Source organism: Bos mutus, chromosome 26 (genome assembly GCF_027580195.1).
Source record: "Bos mutus isolate GX-2022 chromosome 26, NWIPB_WYAK_1.1, whole genome shotgun sequence".
In the NCBI taxonomy this organism is placed as follows: Eukaryota; Metazoa; Chordata; class Mammalia; order Artiodactyla; family Bovidae; genus Bos; species Bos mutus.
The window spans coordinates 12,093,231-12,112,313 of record NC_091642.1 but is presented as its reverse complement, the minus strand read 5'-3'; the positions used below and the strand labels follow the sequence as shown (position 1 = coordinate 12,112,313).

The 19,083-nt window shown below is 38.5% G+C and overlaps 2 protein-coding genes across 6 annotated transcripts in view; one reads left to right on the top strand and one right to left on the bottom strand.

The window, feature by feature from the left end:
* The window catches only part of INPP5F (inositol polyphosphate-5-phosphatase F), a 93,894-nt gene extending 86,642 nt beyond the window's left edge, over positions 1-7,252 (top strand). Inside the window, exons 16-20 of one of the 3 annotated variants that reach the window (XM_070363761.1) lie at positions 965-1,036; positions 2,021-2,094; positions 2,548-2,676; positions 3,242-3,329; positions 4,984-7,251. In XM_070363761.1, the coding sequence (XP_070219862.1) occupies positions 965-1,036; positions 2,021-2,094; positions 2,548-2,676; positions 3,242-3,329; positions 4,984-6,139 (1,519 nt within the window). In that variant the 3' untranslated portion in view covers positions 6,140-7,251. Of the gene's footprint in view, positions 1-964; positions 1,037-2,020; positions 2,095-2,547; positions 2,677-3,241; positions 3,334-4,983 lie in introns of all 3 variants that reach the window. The other 2 variants (XM_070363763.1, XM_070363762.1) reach the window with 2 other exon arrangements.
* Positions 7,253-7,813: 561 nt separating this feature from the next.
* The window catches only part of MCMBP (minichromosome maintenance complex binding protein), a 39,791-nt gene continuing 28,521 nt past the window's right edge, over positions 7,814-19,083 (bottom strand). For 2 of the 3 annotated variants that reach the window (XM_070363766.1, XM_070363765.1), the window contains exons 12-16: positions 15,429-15,594; positions 14,358-14,491; positions 13,319-13,483; positions 10,323-10,411; positions 7,814-9,691 (exon numbers count right to left, since the gene is read on the bottom strand). In XM_070363766.1, the coding sequence (XP_070219867.1) occupies positions 9,565-9,691; positions 10,323-10,411; positions 13,319-13,483; positions 14,358-14,491; positions 15,429-15,594 (681 nt within the window). In that variant the 3' untranslated portion in view covers positions 7,814-9,564. The remainder of the gene's footprint in view (positions 9,692-10,322; positions 10,412-13,318; positions 13,484-14,357; positions 14,492-15,428; positions 15,595-19,083) is intronic. The other variant, XM_070363764.1, reaches the window with a different exon arrangement.

The following is a 19,083-nucleotide window of genomic DNA, read 5'->3' as shown; positions in this document are numbered from 1 at the left end:
TTCCATTTGTTTTTCAGTAGCATTTGGTCAGGTTTTTCAAATATCTCTGAAATTCTAAGATTTCTAAGATAGAAATATCTACTCCAGCAGTGGAATTTTGAGAACCAATATAAGTGTGCAGATTAATTTTCATCTTTTGATTGGAAAGCTGTTTTAATAGTAGATGAATATTTATTTAAAAGGTTGAGTTCAGATTCTGCCCATGTTACCTGTTGAGTATTTGTGGATTTCATATGTTGACCTTTTTAAAAAAAGTAGTATTTGGTTTAATGGTTCATCAGTACTCGGTTTTTAACCCTTACACTGGTATTTGACTTTACAGTGGAGATAAAATACAGCAAAGTGGACTTAGAATAAGGAAATGTTTACTCATTCTCTAAAAGCTGTGTAAATTAATCTGTAGTTTAAAAAAAAAAAGCAAGATAGTTTGGGCTTGGTTCCGTTTTTGCACATAAATGTTATATTTACGTAAAAGTCTTTCAAAGGATACTTTCTGCATGAGTATAAACATATGGTAAATGTGCAGTGTAACTTGAAGATTAGGCCATGTGAGATGATCTAGATTTCTCTTTTCTCAGTCTGATATTTTCCTTTCTTTACAATCCTTGCCCCCTCCACCATCATGCAATTCCCCCTCCTCCCCGCATACCATTATCCTATTTTCCCTGAACCCTCCCTTCTCCTTGGCTACTCAACTCCAGTCCTTCCCTCCACCTACCCCACCTACCTAAACTGTGTTCCTGGTTTGATTTTGTTTTTTTAAATCTCCAAATGGATAGACTGTGTACATTTAACTTCAGAAGTAGGACTCATTGATTACTTGATATTTTTCTCCCCATCCTAGCCCCCACCATAAGGTGATAAAGATCATGATAAAGATCCCCTTTATCATTAAGGGGATCTGCTATAGAAAAACTGTAGATGAAAATGAAAATATTTAATTCCTTGTGTCATGTTTGTTTAGCCTCATTGATGCTACTCACAGAGATGTGGATGTGCTGTTACTGCTTTCTAACTCTGCGTACTACGTGGCCTAGTAAGTTGCTTATTGATTTAAAGCTTTTACTCTTTTAATGCGAGTAAATATCCTTTTTAGATTCTATAACACAAAAAGTTAAGAATCTAGTTTTGCTATATATTTTAAGAAATTTCACTGCTTTATCTTACATAATTGTTACATCACTTTTATCAATTTGAAAAAGTGATTTTAGAGTTATTTATAATAGTGTTGAGTTTTTGATAGTATCTCCTATAGATCTCAAGTTCTGATGTATTCTACATATTTTTATTGTAATTGACCATATACCATGATTTTTTATTACGATACCATAGTTAATGTTTCCCCATTGTTAGGTATTAACATACTTTTATCTTTTTTGCTATGAGGAATGAGACAGCTGTGTGCAGATAATTGTGTATGTGTTCACATGCACTTCTCTGATTATAAGGATATGATGAATTACTACTTTTTATGCCTTAGAAATGACACCCAGTTAACAATGCCACTAGCAGAAATGCAAGTACTTCCTCATAGCCTTCACCAGAATAATTTTTCTCAAATACACAGTCACTTCTTGGTCTGGTATGAGCTATCATTTTTCAGCCCTTGGCCCCGGTGCCTGTTGGCACTGATCATTTTTTATTTTGGATATCAGATTTACCTGCCAAATCAGGAATATGTAGCTCAGTATCTGTTTTGCTTTCCTTTTAGGTTAAGTTTTAGGCTTGTTGGTTTTCGTTTTTGTAAGAGCTTTTATAAAACTGAATTTAATTTTCCTTTGTGATTTCCTTTAGTGTAAGATCTATAAACTGATTTTCATTTAGCTATTGAACTATATATATATATATATATATATATAAAATTTCATCTAGTTTTTTAAATATTTAACTCTTTACCCCAGAATGTATTGTGTTGTGGAAGACTTTGCCTGCATAATGGTTGTTGCTATTATGCCTCAGCCGACCAGCCAAATATGCTTTTGATTTTAATCCTCTTCTTACTCCCTTTCCCTTTGTCTAGTTATGATGATGAAGTTGACAAAGTAAACCAGTATCAACGACTGAGTCTTGAAGACCTGGAAAAAATAGAAATAGGTAAATTTTTAAGATACTAACCAGGTCCTAGAAAGCAAATACTGTTTCTTCCAAGAGTGGGTTGTTATTTAAGCAACTGGTATAATAACATCTTACTGGAATCAGAAAGGAGTAGTCTAAGTAGTCCATTTCTTAAGATTCCCTTCTATGTTTTAGAGATGAGTGGTGGATATAGTCTAATAATAATTGTTTATTACTTGTCCTGTGAAGATTAAGCCTAGGGTCTAGAAAGTTTAAATATTTGAGACTGAAGAGTTTTTATTTATAGTCTTATTAGACCAAGTCATCATGGTAAACGTGTGTGCTTATTCAGATGAAAAAAAGTGCTAAATTGATGAATCAATCATCAATATTTTGAAGTATTTGGATAATATCAAAATATCAGTATTTTGAAGATACAGAAGAAAGTTAATGTTATGTGAAAGATTAACATATATTCTTTTGGGTTCTTAGGTCCTGAACCCACTCTTTTTGGTAAGCCAAAGTTCTCCTGCATGCGACTGCACTACAGATATAAAGAAGCAAGTGGCTATTTCCATACACTGAGAGCTGTAATGCGCAACCCAGAAGAGGATGGGAAGGGTAAGAGAGGTGAAAGTATTCAGTTACAACTTAATCTGCTTTTATAAGCCCAAGTGCAGCTGGGGACTGCACATACCATTATACAAGTGAGTGATCAGGAAAAATACCTTTGTGATTTGAGATCTTGAAATAGCAGCTTTGTTCCCGGCAGTGCAGGGACACAAATTGATTAGTTTGGGCAAGATCTATTATGGGAATCTTCAGTGTGCTTGGCCATTTGAGTGTGATGACTTTTCCTACCACATACGCCTCTCATGGAAAAGTCAGGAACAACGCCTGTCTTGTTCGTGCCTATTATCTCAGCGTCTGGCACAGTGTTTGGACAGATGTGAGTTTCCGAATAAACTTTTAATTCCAATTGATTTGGTTCTTTTGTTGTTCATTTAGTTTTCTGTTAACATTTTAGAACATTTTGAATTAGGGGAGTGAAGAACAAGTAGTGTGTTTCTGTAAATTATAACAAGCTTTTATTATAAGATTAAAATCCCATTTTGAGTTCTGAGTTAGAACTGCTAGTTTTTAAATGTTTTTGCTCAAGTGGCAAGCAATTACATTTGGGTTTCAGATACCCTTCAGTGCATTGCGGAGATGCTGCAGATCACCAAGCAAGCCATGGGATTAGATGTACCTATAATAGAGAAAAAGCTTGAGAGGTAAGTATACCACTTTGCACAGAGTGTCTTTATTCTACAGAGAAAATAAAGTTTTACTTCTTTTAAAGTCTCTGCAAAAAGGAGAGAAATCACATTATGATACTGTGTTGATTAATTTAGAGGGGGAAGGCTATCTTTGTGGATCAAAAAGTAGTAATTTTATTATTGTTGTTGTTGTTAAAACAAGTGATATGTTTTAAAACTCCTGACAGGGAACATTCAAATTTAAATAACATTTTAGAGAAAATAAACAGCCAGTATATTTTAAACACTAGGTTAATTTGGGAAAAGAAAGCCTATAAACAAATTATATTTTAAATTTGTGGTTTTTCCATCTAATGAGCAGGTTTTAAGTTCCAAATTCCACTAGAAAGGAGGACCATCTGGTCATCTAGATAAAAATTTTCAGTCTTCTGTTAGAAATAACTATTTCAGTAGCTTTTTAAAAAAGCAGTACTGTATTTAATAACTCTTTAACATAATTTTTATGAAATATTCTCATGACCAGTGATCCTGTATGACCAAGTGTTGAACTCGTGTACTGAGATGTGCTGTAAATAGGACTGCCTTTTTTCTCATTTTTAGCAACCAGGAGGGCTGGCTAAGGAGAAAACACAGATTGTTTATGTTAAATGTCCCAAGTTTTCTCAAATAAATTCAGATAACCCACGGGAAGCATAAGGAAATGGAGCTCTTTCCCCTCTTCTCTGCCTGAATTCAACCAAAGTGCAATGTGTGTAGATCAGCTTTAGTTAAAATGCTGTAAATATCCATTTATAGTCAGTGTCTCCTTTGCTGGTGGTTTAGATCATGGATGTAGTAGATCTGTGCTCCCCCAGATTGTAGTGAGTCACCACATATGGCTGTTTTGAAATGTGAATAGTTCGAATTTTGGGGTGTGAGGTTTTTGGGGAAAGATTCTCAGAATAATGCAAAAACAGAGGTTGAGGCTACCATTAGGCTTCCCTGCCTCCTCCCCGGCCTCCCCTCCTCTCTGAATGCCAGGGAGAACAGTTGAAGGAAGCGTGCCATCACAAGTGATGATTTGTAAAGACAAAAGGTCTGGTCCAAGAGAACAGAACTCATCTAATTACTATGAAGAGCTTCAGGAGGTGGGATAGAGACTGGAGGTAGTGTTCCTCCAGGGTGGTTCTTCAGTACCCCGTGTGTCCGGCTTGAGAGAGAAGACCGCTCACTCGGGAGATGTCTGTGGCCTGCTTGCTGACCTGGGGTTAAAGTCACATAGCGTGCCACCTCTTCCCTCTCAGTGCCTGCAGGTGACTCATCCGTGTCACTTAACAAAGGCTTCTGCCCTTTTATGAAATATATGTATTTTATGAAATATAAAATACTTCATTTGTTGTTTCAAAGACTTTAAGTTTGAGAAAGATGAAGATACCTGATTAATCATCTCTTTAATACTAATTATGTGTTGAAATGACAAATTTTTGTATATAAAATTGTATTTAGCCCACATATTTGTATTGGACATTAATGCTGTAGCATCAAGTCAAAGAAGTTATTCAGATTTGTCATTAAGCAGTATGCTACTTTTAAGGAATTGAGGCCAACTTGAGTTTTCACTTACATTAATAATCGGAACTGTCATATTGGATTCCATGGGAAATTAACTTTTTTCTTTTCTAATCTGTAGGAAGAGCAGTAAACCTCATGAAGACATCATTGGCATCAGATCTCAAAACCAAGGCTCTTTGGCCCAGGGAAAAAAATTTTTAATGAGCAAATTTTCATCTCTAAATCAAAAAGTGAAACAGACCAAATCCAATGTAAACATTGGCAATCTGCGAAAGCTAGGAAACTTCACAAAACCTGAAATGAAAGTTAACTTTCTAAAACCAAACTTAAAAGTAAATCTTTGGAAATCAGATAGTAGTCTTGAAACCATGGAAAACACAAGTGTGATGGATAATAAAGCCCAGGCAGAGTCAGAAGGGGAAATCTCTTCAGATAATGACTCATATCACTCTGATGAATTTCTTACAAATTCCAAGTCTGATGAAGACAGGCAGCTAACTAACTCTTCAGAGAATGTAGGGCCAATAGACTATGTTCTTCCTAGTTGTGGTATTATTGCTTCGGCACCTCGGTTAGGCAGTCGATCCCAGTCTATTAGCAGCACTGATATCAGCATTCATGTTCCTTCAGAGGTTACTATTGCTCATGACAGTGGGCTTGGAAAAGGCCACGAGTCTTCTTTGAAGAAAAGTCCTTCTGCTGACAACATACACACATTGACTGGATTTGCTAAGCCTGTGGATATTTACTGCCACAGATTTGTTCAAGATGCACAAAACAAAATGACCCAGCCATCAGAAACCAGCTCTGTTTCTCAGCAGGCTAGTGAGGAAGGAAATCAAATGACCAATCAAGTTTCTAGCGAAGAAACTCAGTTTGAATCGACGGAACAGCTACCGTCTCGACCTTCTCAATTAGACGTGTCTTTTTCTGCATCAGGCCCACAGTTTTTGTCAGTTGAACCAGTGCATTCAGTTGTATCTCAAAAGACCCCCGGCTCTGAATCTGGCACGCTTGAACTTGAGAGAGGGCTTCATGTAACTCCTTCTCCTTCAGAGAGCTGTAGCAGCAGAGCAGTCTCTCCTTTTGCAAAGATTCGAAGTTCTATGGTCCAGGTTGCTAACATTACCCAGGCTGGGTTAACCCAGGGGATAAACTTTGCAGTGGCAAAGGTTCAGAAGAGCCCTGCAGATCCTGAAGTAGTTAATGAAGTCCAGCAAAATGAACTTAAAAATATGTTTACACAATGCCAGACACGAATAATTCAGATTTAGTTTTTAGTCACATAGAATCCTGTGGCTTTTATTTAACCCCCTCAAAAAAAGGTGTCACAGAGCGTGTACTATATGTGAATCTAGGGATCACAAATTCTAATTACGTTAATTTGGAAAGGTTTAAAAGACTGAACCTGAGCAGATTTCCAAATTTGAGAGCTAGGACAGTGGAAGTGCATCATCCTAGAATAGGACCTAAGTAGCTTATACACTACAGAGCAGTTTGTCTCTTCACAAGTAATTCAGGAATAGATTACTTTGGGACATAATAATATGAAACCTTTTGGAGTGGGGTGGGTGGGTAGAATGTATGAAGTAGACTCAAAGGGTGGACACGATCCTTTTAGATGAGTAGCATTGTTCGTAATTGTTACTGTTCTGTCAGCTCATTTCTGTGTGTTAACCTCTACAAGTTAAATTCTTAGTTTAGTGACTCTTAAGTGTTACTAGTATGGAGAAACATTTTAATGTAAAAACTTGGTTTAATTTTTGATGGCTTAACCATTCCCTATAGAGTTAGGGCTAATGGCACTGGAATCAAGGAATGTATGCCCATTTGATCCTAATTTTCCCCACATTCTACTTAAATTTTAAATATTCCTACCCTGTACACCCCAAAGTCTAAGAGCATTAAGACCTGTCTGCCATGAAACCTGAGATATCAGATGTGATTACCAGCACCTATTAATTTTGTTCTCTCTTCAGAAATGTTAAAAATATACACATTGGATACTAGTAAAGCTTGAAAGAAGTTTTCAAGTTGTAACTTTTTGCAGGGTGCAGTCCATAATATCTTGTATAGGCTCTCAAAACTGCTGAAAATTTTAGCCTGAAGCACGACTGTAATGTCGACCACGTGGAACCAGGGCCTCGTCTGTAAGCCCATACAGTAAGAAAGTTGCACATCTTATTCCAAACAAGTATTGGTTTGTCTGGTATCTTTAGAGCCTTACTCTGTTGAAGTGATTGTCAGCTAAACATTATGTCTGTTGTAACTTTGATAAGTATTTCCACTTTTGTTATTTATTAGTGGTATCTTTTTTTTAAGTGTCAGATGTGACTATTTAAAATAAAATGTCATTATAATTTAAAGTGACGATGTGTATGAGAATTCCTTGAATAACATTTTGAAGATTAGGATTTAAGTCAGACTGAAGAATTCAGAAGCAGAGGTTAGTATGTTAGCCATAACTGAAACTCTTGGTCCCAGCCTTTCCAAATACTTCATTTTTAAAGTGTTATCATGATTTTAAAAACTAAACATCAAAACTGAACATGTACTCTTACCATCTTTTCTTGAAACTATTAAGGTGTCCTACAACATGAGAGAAAATAAGGTCAGGTGATAAAAATGTATTTTAAGCTCCAAGGAAATTAATTCCACAGAGATTTTTGAAAACTAAAATTAAGGAGGTGATGTTTAAATCCAATGAGGGTAATACAGATGCCTGTTCATTTTCCCAGTGCTTCAAATCGGGTTACTATTGCATTAGATCAACAAATTGCCCCATGGAGAAAAGGACTTATGAAACCCAGAGTACCAATCTCTTACCTGAGTGGGCCCTCAGAGGGGGACACCATGCTGTATCATCTCATACTGAAGTTTCATCTCTGGTAATTTTCCACACAGATCACATGGGGTGAGTCTCATAATTCATGAAAAACAGCCCAAAGTACTAGTAATTTGGTAAGTTTTATTTATTTGAAAGAGGGTTTTCCTTTCAAGGGAACTTTTCTGTAAGACCAGGCAAATTCTGTACTTCTCTTTGGTAAATTACAATCCACATTGGCACAGTAAACGCACAGGAACTAACCTACTCTGTTGAAGTTTATTCTCACAAATCCAGCTGAGCCTTTGTTTTATTTCTAAAAGTTTAAGGAAAGTCTAGTCTACCAGTTATAAAAATGAAAACCAGTTAGAATTCTAAGTATAAACAGATTATTTACATTAGTTTATAAAAATAGATTTGAGTTTAGGAAAAGTTAAAGAACTAATAATTTCCACTTCAGTTCATGAGGCATAGTAGATTGCTCCATTTTCAAGGCTGACCCTGTTTTCTCAGTTTAGGCTCCGGGGCTAGGGGAATGCCAAATTTAACTAATCATTTAACTGATCTCTAATGTTCCTACATTACTGACTAAAGAAACTAATTTTTATATGTAACCAGTGGTAGTGTAACAAAGTAATGTTCTAACCTTTCCAAAGATTCTCGATGCCACAATTATACTACTATGCTGTATCAATTTGCATTCTAGCTATGGATAATATTTTTGTTCCTTTAAAAATTTGTTAAAACTGTAATTTGGTGATAACCTACCTACATACAGTTTTATCAGGGCATTCCTGGACTAGCAGATAATGTTAGTTGATCTAATACGTCTGAACTAATGGATAAACATATAAGAAGTTCAAAATGCAAGGTAATCATCAAAGCAACTAAATGACATTTATTAGGAAAAGAATAAAAACCAATTTTTTTTCTGAAGAAGGCATTTTTTTTAAAAGTTAAATTATTTTGTTCTCTTCCTCTTTGAGCAAAACAACTTCACAGGGCAGGCAGCATTCCCTTTAAGTGAGTCCCATAAACAGTGGTTCCCAAATGCACTGGAGTAGAATGAGAAAAATAAGGACAATATAGTGTGTTTTTTTCCTTCCAAAATAGCTACATTTATTCCATTTAAAGGACTCTCTTGTTCTGAGACTGTTCTTTTATGGAAAAAAAAAAGATAATACAGTGACTTCTTTCATTACTTGGCAAAATAAATTGGCAACTCTCAATCCCCCACAATTTTTGGAAATATTACTGGTCCATGAAACCCAAAAGTCTGGGAACCACTGCCATTTAAAGACTTGCTTTTCATGTTGTTAACAACTATTAAATAAATGGAAAAAAGATGTGGTCCAATGTCTGGGAAATGATACTACATATGTGAATTAACGGCAAGTATGCTCCATTCCCCAAACTTGGACCACTATACATATTCAGACCCACTGTTCATTGGAGAGACAAAAATCTGAAGTGAACAATTCCTTTGACTTTGGAATTGCAAGTTTTCTTCAAATGATGTTCACATTTCTTATTTCAACAGAGTCTGGCCTATGACTTAGCTGAAGCTAAGGAAACTAAGGAAATGGTATATCAGCAACATTATCAATATTAAATTTTTAATATCAAATACATTTTTGTACATTGTTACTAATTTATATAATTATAAAACAAAATTCAAAAGCTCCATAAAATCAGTAAGGTAAAAGCCCTTACTGAATATTATATAAACTTTAGATGTTACCAGGCGTGATTTCAGGAAAAGTCATCAGTTTCTTTGATACAAATTATCTACAAAACAATGTGATATAAATGATATTTGAATTTTACAATAATGTGGCTAGAATTTGCCCATTACTCTCTATAGATGTCAGACCTTTAAAGTTCATTTCCATTGACACATTTCTGCTGTTGAAGCCTGGCTCTTCTTAAAGACTCCAGCTGCTTGGCTCTTAGCCATCGTTCTCTTGACAGCGTTGTCTGACCAGCACTGAGAGACAGAAACCTGGTTTGAAATACAGAAACAAATTACAGACTCTAGACCTAGAATAAAGCCTTTGGGGGGAAAAAAAAATTGGTTTAGAAGTTTTAAAAAAAAATGTTGTTGTGGGAGACAAGACCATCTGGTAGCTACCCAGCTCAACAGCCAAGTTAAGACTTCTACAGAGGAATCCTTTCAGAGTCAGATTTGGAGGGTGATTCCCTCTCTGAGTGGGGCGTCCCTGGTGGCTCACGTGGTGAAGAATCTGCCTGCAATGCACGAGACTGGGGTTCGATCCGTGGGTCAGGAAGATCCTCTGGAGAAGTGAATGGCTACCCACTCCAGTATTCTTGACTGGAGAATTCCATGGACAGAGGAGCCTGGCAGGCTACAGTCCACAGGGTTGCAGAGAGTCAGATACAAATGCGTGACTAATACTTTCACTTTCTTCCCTTTGAGTGGAGAACAAGGAGCATGCCTTGTCCACTGAAGTGACTCTGGCCAAACGTAAGTCCCCCTCCGTGAGCCATTTCACAAGGGGGTTTTCAGAAGCGAACAGTTCATTTCCATTTTGTAAGTCTGCCTCAGTTATCCTAAATAAGGAGAGTTAGCCACAGGTCGCTGAAAAGGCAACAGTGGACGGGGACTGACTCACCGAGCTACGATGAGTAACTGGTGGAGATCGTCGGCAGTGATGCTCTGAGGATCGTTCTTGCGCATCTCCACAAAGTCGTCTTCAACTGCCTTTATCAAAAGAGTAAATCAACTTTAAAGTTATTCCTTATGAGGAAATGATATTTGCATTTTGTAGGGAAAAGGATTCTTCACCAAGCTCAAGTAAGACGGTCCTTGCCCAATGTGAAAATGAGGTCAGCCCTGCACCTTGGACAAATGAGGCAGTATGGGTAAAAGGACCCAAACCAAACTTTACACCTAAATTATACCACTGAGGAGAGTGCTGGAAACAACAAAACTCGACTCATTTGAGGTCAGACAGACAGATGCAAACCAGCAATTTGCATAGCAAAACACGATGCCTTTAAATACAGGGAAGAGAGATGTCAGCAACACTGGCCAAGTCAGGACCTCTGAAAACTCCCCCACCATTAAAGAGAACAAGAACACTGGTAAAAATGATCACAATCAGCTCCTTCAATACCAGAAATTAACCAGACCCCTGAAATAAACTGGGGAGCACTTTCTCCAAGAAAGACAAAAGAACATAGTGCTTTGAGGCATTTAAATTTGCCCTATTCCCTCCCCATCTCCAAGCAGCCGTGAAAACGGTCAGGCAACCACTGGAGGGGCTGGTGGGGCTGGAGTGTCAAAGCACCATGCCCAGAGAATTGTCATTACTTGACTGCCTGGTGGTTCCTCCCAAGAACACATTCACAAGGCTGGCTTTTTTTTTTTTAATTGAAGAATAATTGCTTTACTGTCTTGCTATCTTTATTTTACCTGACTGGGAGCTTGTTCAATGTGAACAGCTTGTCTCCCCCCACTCCACCCCCCACTGAATGTTTATCAGAAACAATCAGAAGCAATTATCGACCACCTCAGCTGCCCCAGACCCTGGACAGTAGATGGGGCAAACAGCAGGCTAATCTAAACCATTAAAAAGAAAATCTAGGAATGAAATGTCCATATATTCCCCTGACCACCAGGAATTCACACGGCCACACACAGGCCCAGGGCTGTGCACGTGCTCAGGAGATCTGAGCCTGAGCAGGCAGGCCGTACGCGCTCACTCCTCACAACCCTGTCAGGAGATCTGAGCCTGAGCAGGCAGGCGTACGCGCTCACTCCTCACAGCCCTGTCAGGAGATCTGAGCCTGAGCAGGCAGGCGTACGCGCTCACTCCTCACAGCCCTGTCAGGAGATCTGAGCCTGAGCAGGCAGGCGTACGCGCTCACTCCTCACAGCCCTGTCAGGAGATCTGAGCCTGAGCAGGCAGGCCGTACGCGCTCACTCCTCACAGCCCTGAGGCCCTGTGCGAGCAGAAGGCAAAGGCCAGGGCAGCGCTGTCAACTGCATGGCTCAGTGCCCAAGACTGGCCCCACCATGGACATAGGGTCCCCTGGCTTATAGTGGGAGACTACTTGCAAGCATCTAAGGAAATTAAATTTCTCTCCAATCACTGACCACTGAACTGAGGGAGACTTCTGTGCCCACATACAACTAAGAATACAGACTTAGAAATCAATTCAGAAAAGTCACTAAACAACAAACCCTAGGGCAGGGGAGAATCTGCCAGAGCAGAGGTGCCAGATTATATTATTTAAAGCACCAGGCTTCCAACACAAAAACTGGAAGATCTACAAAGAAACAAGAATGCCTGGCCCGCTTTGTGGGAAAAGAAGAAGTCCTTGAGGAAACCTAAACATTGGAGTTACTACACAAAGACCTTAACTCAGGTATTTTAAATATATTCAGAGAACTAAAGGGAAACAGTTCTTTAACTGAAAGCATGTGAATGATATCAAATAGAAAATATCAATAAAGAGAAATTACTTAAAACATATTCTGAAGTTGAAAAATACAGCTCAAATTAAAAATTCACTTGAAAGGCTCAACAGCAGAATTTAACTGGCAGAAGATTCAGAAAATCTGTAGACAGGCTGACCAACATTATTGAACAGAACCTCAAAGACCCGTGGGACCCATCGAGTGTACCACATACACACCTGGGAATGCCAGGGAGGAGGGAGAAAGGGGCAGGAAGAAACTTAAATAATGGTCAGAGATGTACCAAATGTCTTGAAAACCTCCCCAAAGTATGCATTAATCTGCATATCCAAGAAACTCAATAAACTGCAAGCAGGGTAAACTCAGAGATCCACATCTAGACACATCACAGCCCAACTGTCAAGAGCCAGAGAGAATCCTGAAAGGACAAGAGAGAAATGACTCACTAATGTACAAAGAATCCTCTCACTGGAAACTCACTTCTTATCACAAAGTCCAAAAGGCAGCTGGAGGACTTAATCGAAGTGCTGACAGAACAAGCCTATGAACTAAGAATTTCACACCTAGCAAAATTAGTTCACTTTCAAAAATTAAGGAGAAATTAAGACATTCCCAGATAAGCAAAAACACAGAATTTGTCACAAGCAGATCTCCCTTACAGAATAACCCTGAGAAATATGAAAGTTCTCCAGGCTGAAGTGAAAGTAACTTGGATCTATACTGGTAAGGGTATCGACACGGGTAAATACAAAAGGCAGTACAAATGTCTTTAAAGACAACTGCATAAAGCAATACTCATAAATGTGTTGACAGACATACAATATAAGATGTAATCTGAATGATAATAAAGCACAAAGGAAGAAATGGAATTATGAAGGAGCAAAGCTTTTGCATACTATTATAAGTAAATCGGCATTAATCCTAAATTAATCCCAGATTATCATAATTAAGATGTTAATATAGCTCCCAAGGCAACTACTAACAAAAAAAAATTTGTGTCATAGAAGACAAAATTAAAGTTGTACACTAGTAATATCTATTTCAAACAAAAGACATTAACAGAGGAACAAAAGACATTATGACATAGAAAACAAAAGCAAAATTACCTTATCAGTAATTACAGTAAATGTAAATTGATTATTCCAATTCAACACAGAGAAATCCTTTGTTTTAACCCAAACACACCTTGGTTATTTCATCAGAGATGCTATAATCCAGGAACCTCAAAAGGGTCAGATAGATGCGGAATTTATTCAGCACAGAGGGCAGCACTGCTGAGAGAAGGCTGTTCATGTACTCCTCCATGTTTGGTGGCATTAGCTGTGGCTGTAAGTGGATCTGGCAGTCTGCCTAAAAAGAGAAACAGTACACAGTATTTTCCAAGTTCCTAAATTAATCTAAATTTTTAGGGGATGCTTCAGCTCTATCAGATCCCTGAGGGAAATAGGAAATGTGATTTATTATTAGGGGGAGGTCACTTTTTAATATTAACTTATGTGAACTGTAACTACACAGCGATAATTACCAAAGCTAGCCTTTTCTTGGTTACTTATGTTTCCCCAGTTATCAGTAAGCATATAGAAAGAGAGTGCATCTCTACAAAGTGGCTAATTAAAACGTTTTAGATGTTTCCTTCGTCATGGAATATACTGGATTTCTAGACACCACATAAAGCAAATCACACTTTCACCACAGAAGCTCACCACTGGGCCACCTCGTTCTCATTCACAGGCAGTCCTCAAACATCACGGGTGAGCACATTAGATGCGAGCAACTAGATGTCTTTCAAGCAACTGGGCATATTTCTCATCATTAAAAGACTCAGAAGTAAAGGTGCTCTTCCATGAACCACTCAAGTAACCAGGTTGATTAGAAACATTCTAAAGGGAACTCTCAAATATTTCTCACGAAAGATTCGCAGAAAACAGTGGAACAGAGGCAACAAGAACCAAGGTCTGGATGTTAATCAGGCAATTTACAGACAGCTGCTTCTCCCCACATGTGGGGGTTTCTGCCGCCAACAGCTTTCTTTCCTTGCCTATAATTTTCTAGATACTAGGTGTTCATCCCAGAGAACCAAAATATTCAATTTCCTCATTAATAATCAGCAGCCACAATTTTGAAACAAGCTAAGCTTATTGATAATATGCAGTGCCAAGAAACAAAGCAGAAGTCCCAATCTCTCTCCAATAACTGCCCTCCATTTCAAAACGACCCCTCGTACCGGCAGGAGCGATCTCCCCTCTGAAGTAATAAAAACATTAATGTTGCAGGGAAATTCCATCTGGTGGTAGCTGAAGTCATAATCCACCTTCTGCCAAGTTATTAGGTTGCTCAGGGCAGTCACATTATGAACACCTACAAAAGCAAGAAAACAATTTTTCAGTCGCTTGATTTTAATTACTTAACCAAATTAGTTTTGCTGACACTGATAAGAAGACATGAGATTTCTACTGCTTTAAAAAAGTATGAGAGGCACTGTCCAATTTTCTAAATGACCATTAACTAAGAGGGTTCACAGAAAGTATTTGTCAAGATAGATAAAACATATTTCTGGAGCCAAGATTCCCCACCTACCCACCCAAAATTTACTATCAAGCATATGGTGTGCAATTAGACAGAAAACAGTTTCCAAAAAAATAAGATTACTTTGTATGTGATGTGTTCACAGGGCTAAAATAATCTGGCAGGACCAAAATGGTTTTTATACAGAGATGAGGTTATTGAACTTTAATGAATTTATACTCATTTTTGCCTTAATTCTACCCCATCTAACACTGCTTTTTCTACCTTTACCTCTTGAACTGATTACTAGCAAAGTGTCTTCTGCATTCTCATTTGAGCACAGGTAAAGCAATCTGCTTTCTTATAATTTCATAACACGTTCCATAACATTTTAGTTCAAGCCATTTGATCTTCTAAATATTTTGATTCTTTGGGAAAGAAGTTTAATCACATTGGTTGGTAAAAAAAATGTTTTATTAGGTCTTTTCTACAAGTTTTCTTTTCAGATAATATAGGATTAAAGGCAAAGCCTCCTTCCTTGCAGCCTTTAAAAAGCTATATCACTTACCTGTATCATGGTACAATTTTCATACGATCATAAAACACAGCTGATGTACACAACTTATTTGTTTACCATATAAGCTTTAACTAAATTCACAGAGCAAGCCTTTATCTTAAATATCTGTGAAGTGTGAATCTGCCCTTGTTCACGGTTATATTTTTAGAAAACCATTACCCAGCCTGGCCTCACTGGGACTTAGAAACGGTGGGGAAACGTCGGTGCACACACCTGGTGTGTCCAGCTGCCCCTGCTCCAGGAGAGTCTCGTCAATTACAAGCGAAGTGTTGCTGGGCAGCTGCAGGAGCCCGCTGACCAAGCGATTGGCTGTATAGTCTTTGTGGGGAATGAACTTCAAGTGGTTCATGTTCTCTATAGTCATCTGTAGACGAAAAGACTGCAAAGAGAAATTTCCTAGTTAACAAGTTTCGCTCTTTTAAGAAAATATGTATTCGGAGTTAAACACTACCTTTTATATGGAGAGAAAGATCTTATCAATTTTTAAGGGAGTAGGCTCATGGTTTCTGGAGCTCTCAGAAACAAAAATTTCTACATCCTCAGTAAGAATTTCTCTGATTCTATGAGCTGGTTTATTCTCAACTGTCCTGTTCCGTATTCCTGGAGAATAGTTTTTATTTTACTAGTGAACCAGAAACAAATCATAGACCACTGAGATATATATTGGTATATGTATCTCAAATACACAGAGGCTTAAAAAAAAAGATATCGCCAGAAGCTTGCTAAGACCCGTTTATGGGGTCCCATGAGGTCAAAATCCCGGATAAAGGATCCATTCAGTGTGCAAGAGAGACCAACGAATTTATGACAGCAGAGCATAAAAAGCTCACTGATGAGATCTCAGATTTCACACTTGCAACTCTTTTTGAAGAAAATACCACATGGACAGTTTTTTGTTCAGTATCAGAACATCCACAAAGAACATCCACAGTTATCTGAAAAGGCTGTTGACACAGTCCTTCCTTCGCCAACTACGTTTTCATCTGTTTGAGGCTAGCTTTCCTTCATATACTTCAGTCAAAACATCATGTTACGATAGACTGAATGCAGAAACAGATATGCCAATCCAGCTGTTTATTAATCCAGACATTACAGAGACTGGCAAAAATTTAAAACAACGTCACTTTTATCACTGATTTTTTTTTGTTTGGGAAAAATAGCTATTTTCACAATTTTACTTATGTTCATATATAATTGGTTTGTTTTCAATGACTATCTTAGTATGTTTTAATTTCTAAGATGGTAAATTGAGGATACAAACGACCCACACAAACCATTTCTCTCTGAGGCCTCAGTGAGTTTTTAAGAGAGTAAAGTCAGTCATGAAGACCTATAAGACCTTTTAGAACTAACACCCAAAAAAGATGTCCTTTTCATTATAGGCGACTGGAACGCAAAAGTAGTAAGTCAAGAAACACCTGGAGTAACAGGCAAATTTGGCCTTGGAATACGGGATAAAGCAGGGCAAAGACTAATAAGAGTTCTGCCAAGAGAATGCATTGGTCATAACAAACACCCTCTTCCAACAACACAAGAGAAGACTCTATACAAGGACATCACCAGATGGTCAACACCGAAATCAGATTGATTATATTCTTTGCAGCCAAAGATGGAGAAGCTCTATACAGTCAGCAAAAACAAGACCAGGAGCTGACTGTGGCTCAGACCATGAACTGCTTATTGCCAAATTCAGACTGAAATTGAAGAAAGTAGGGAAAACCATGAGACCATTCAGGTATGACCTAAATCAAATTCCTTATGATTATACAGTGGAAGTGAGAAATAGATTTAAGGGCCTAGATCTGATAGATAGAGTGCCTGATGAACTATGGACTGAGGTTCTTGACACTGTACAGGAGACAGGGATCAAGACCATCCCCATGGAAAAGAAAAGCAAAAAAGCAAAATCGCTGTCTGGGGAGGACTTACAAATAGCTGTGAAAAGAAGAGAAGCAAAAAACCAAAGGAGAAAAGGAAAGATACAAACATCTGAATGCAGACTTCCAAAGAATAGCAAGAAGAGATAAGAAAGCCTTCTTCAGCAATCAATGCAAAGAAATAGAGGAAAACAACAGAATCCAAAGGAACATTTCATGCAAAGATGGGCTCGATAAAGGACACAAATGGTATGGACCTAACAGAAGCAGAAGATATTAAGAAGATATGGCAAGAATACACAGAAGAACTGTACAAAAAAGATCTTCACGACCCAGATAATCACGATGGTGTGGTCACTCACCTAGAGCCAGACATCCTGGAATGTGAAGTCAAGTGGGCCTTAGAAAGCATCACTATGAACAAAGCTAGTGGAGGTGATGGAATTCCAGTTGAGCTCTTTCAAATCCTGAAAGATGATGCTGTGAAAGTGCTGCACTCAATATGCCAGCACATTTGGAAAACTCAGCAGTGGCCACAGGACTGGAAAAGGTCAGTTTTCATTCCAATCCCAAAGAAAGGCAATGCCAAAGAATGCTCAAACTACTGCACAATTGCACTCATCTCACACGCTAGTAAAGTAATGCTTAAGATTCTCCAAGCCAGGCTTCAGCAATATGTGAACCGTGAATTTCCTCATGTTCAAGCTGGTTTTAGAAAAGGAAGAGGAACCAGAGATCAAATTGCCAACATCTGCTGGATCACGGAAAAAGCAAGAGAGTTCCAGAAAAACATCTATTTCTGCTTTATTGACTATGCCAAAGCCTTTGACTGTGTGGATCACAATAAACTGTGGAAAATTCTGAAAGAGATGGGAACACCAGACCACCTGACCTGCCTCTTGAGAAATCTGTATGTAGGTCAGGAAGCAACAGTTAGAACTGGACATGGAACAACAGACTGGTTCCAAATAGGAAAAGGAGTATGTCAAGGCTGTGTATTGTCACCCTGCTTATTTAATTTATATGCAGAGTACATCATGAGAAACGCTGGACTGGAAGAAGCACAAGCTGGAATCAAGATTGCCGGGAGAAATATCAATAACCTCAGATATGCAGATGACACCACCCTTATGGCAGAAAGTGAAGAGGTACTAAAAAGCCTCTTGATGAAGGTGAAAGTGGAGAGTGAAAAAGTTGGCTTAAACCTCAACATTCAGAAAATGAAGATCATGGCATGAGGTCCCATCACTTCATGGGAAATAGATGGGGAAACAGTGGAAACAGTGTCAGACTTTATTTTTCTGGGCTCCAAAATCACTGCAGATGGTGACTGCAGCCATGAAATTAAAAGACGCTTACTCCTTGGAAGGAAAGTTATGACCAACCTAGATAGCATATTGAAAAGCAGAGACATTACTTTGCCAACAAAGGTCCGTCTAGTCAAGGCTATGGTTTTTCCAGTGGTCATGTATGGATATGAGAGTTGGACTGTGAAGAAAGCTGAGTGCCGAAGAATTGAAGCTTTTGAACTGTGGTGTTGGAGAAGACTCTTGAGAGTCCCTTGGTTTGCAAGGAGATCCAACCAGTCCATTCTGAAGGAGATCAGCCCTGGGATTTCTTTGGAAGAAATGATGCTAAAGCTGAAACTCCAGTACTCTGGCCACCTCACGAGAAGAGTTGACTCATTGGAAAAGACTCTGATGCTGGGAGGGATTAGGGGCAAGAGGAGAAGCAGACGACAGAGGATGAGATGGCTGGATGGCATCACTGACTCGATGGACATGAGTCTGAGTGAACTCGGGGAGTTGGTGATGGACAGGGAGGCCTGGCGTGCTGCGATTCATGGGGTCACAAAGAGTCGGACACGACTGAGTGACTGATCTGATCTGATCTGAAAGTCAAGGACAGTGAGGAATGCTGGTCTACTTGGTCTATTGCTGTGTTTCTTAAGGGCCCAGAAGACACTGAATAAACTGGGTAAATGAATGATC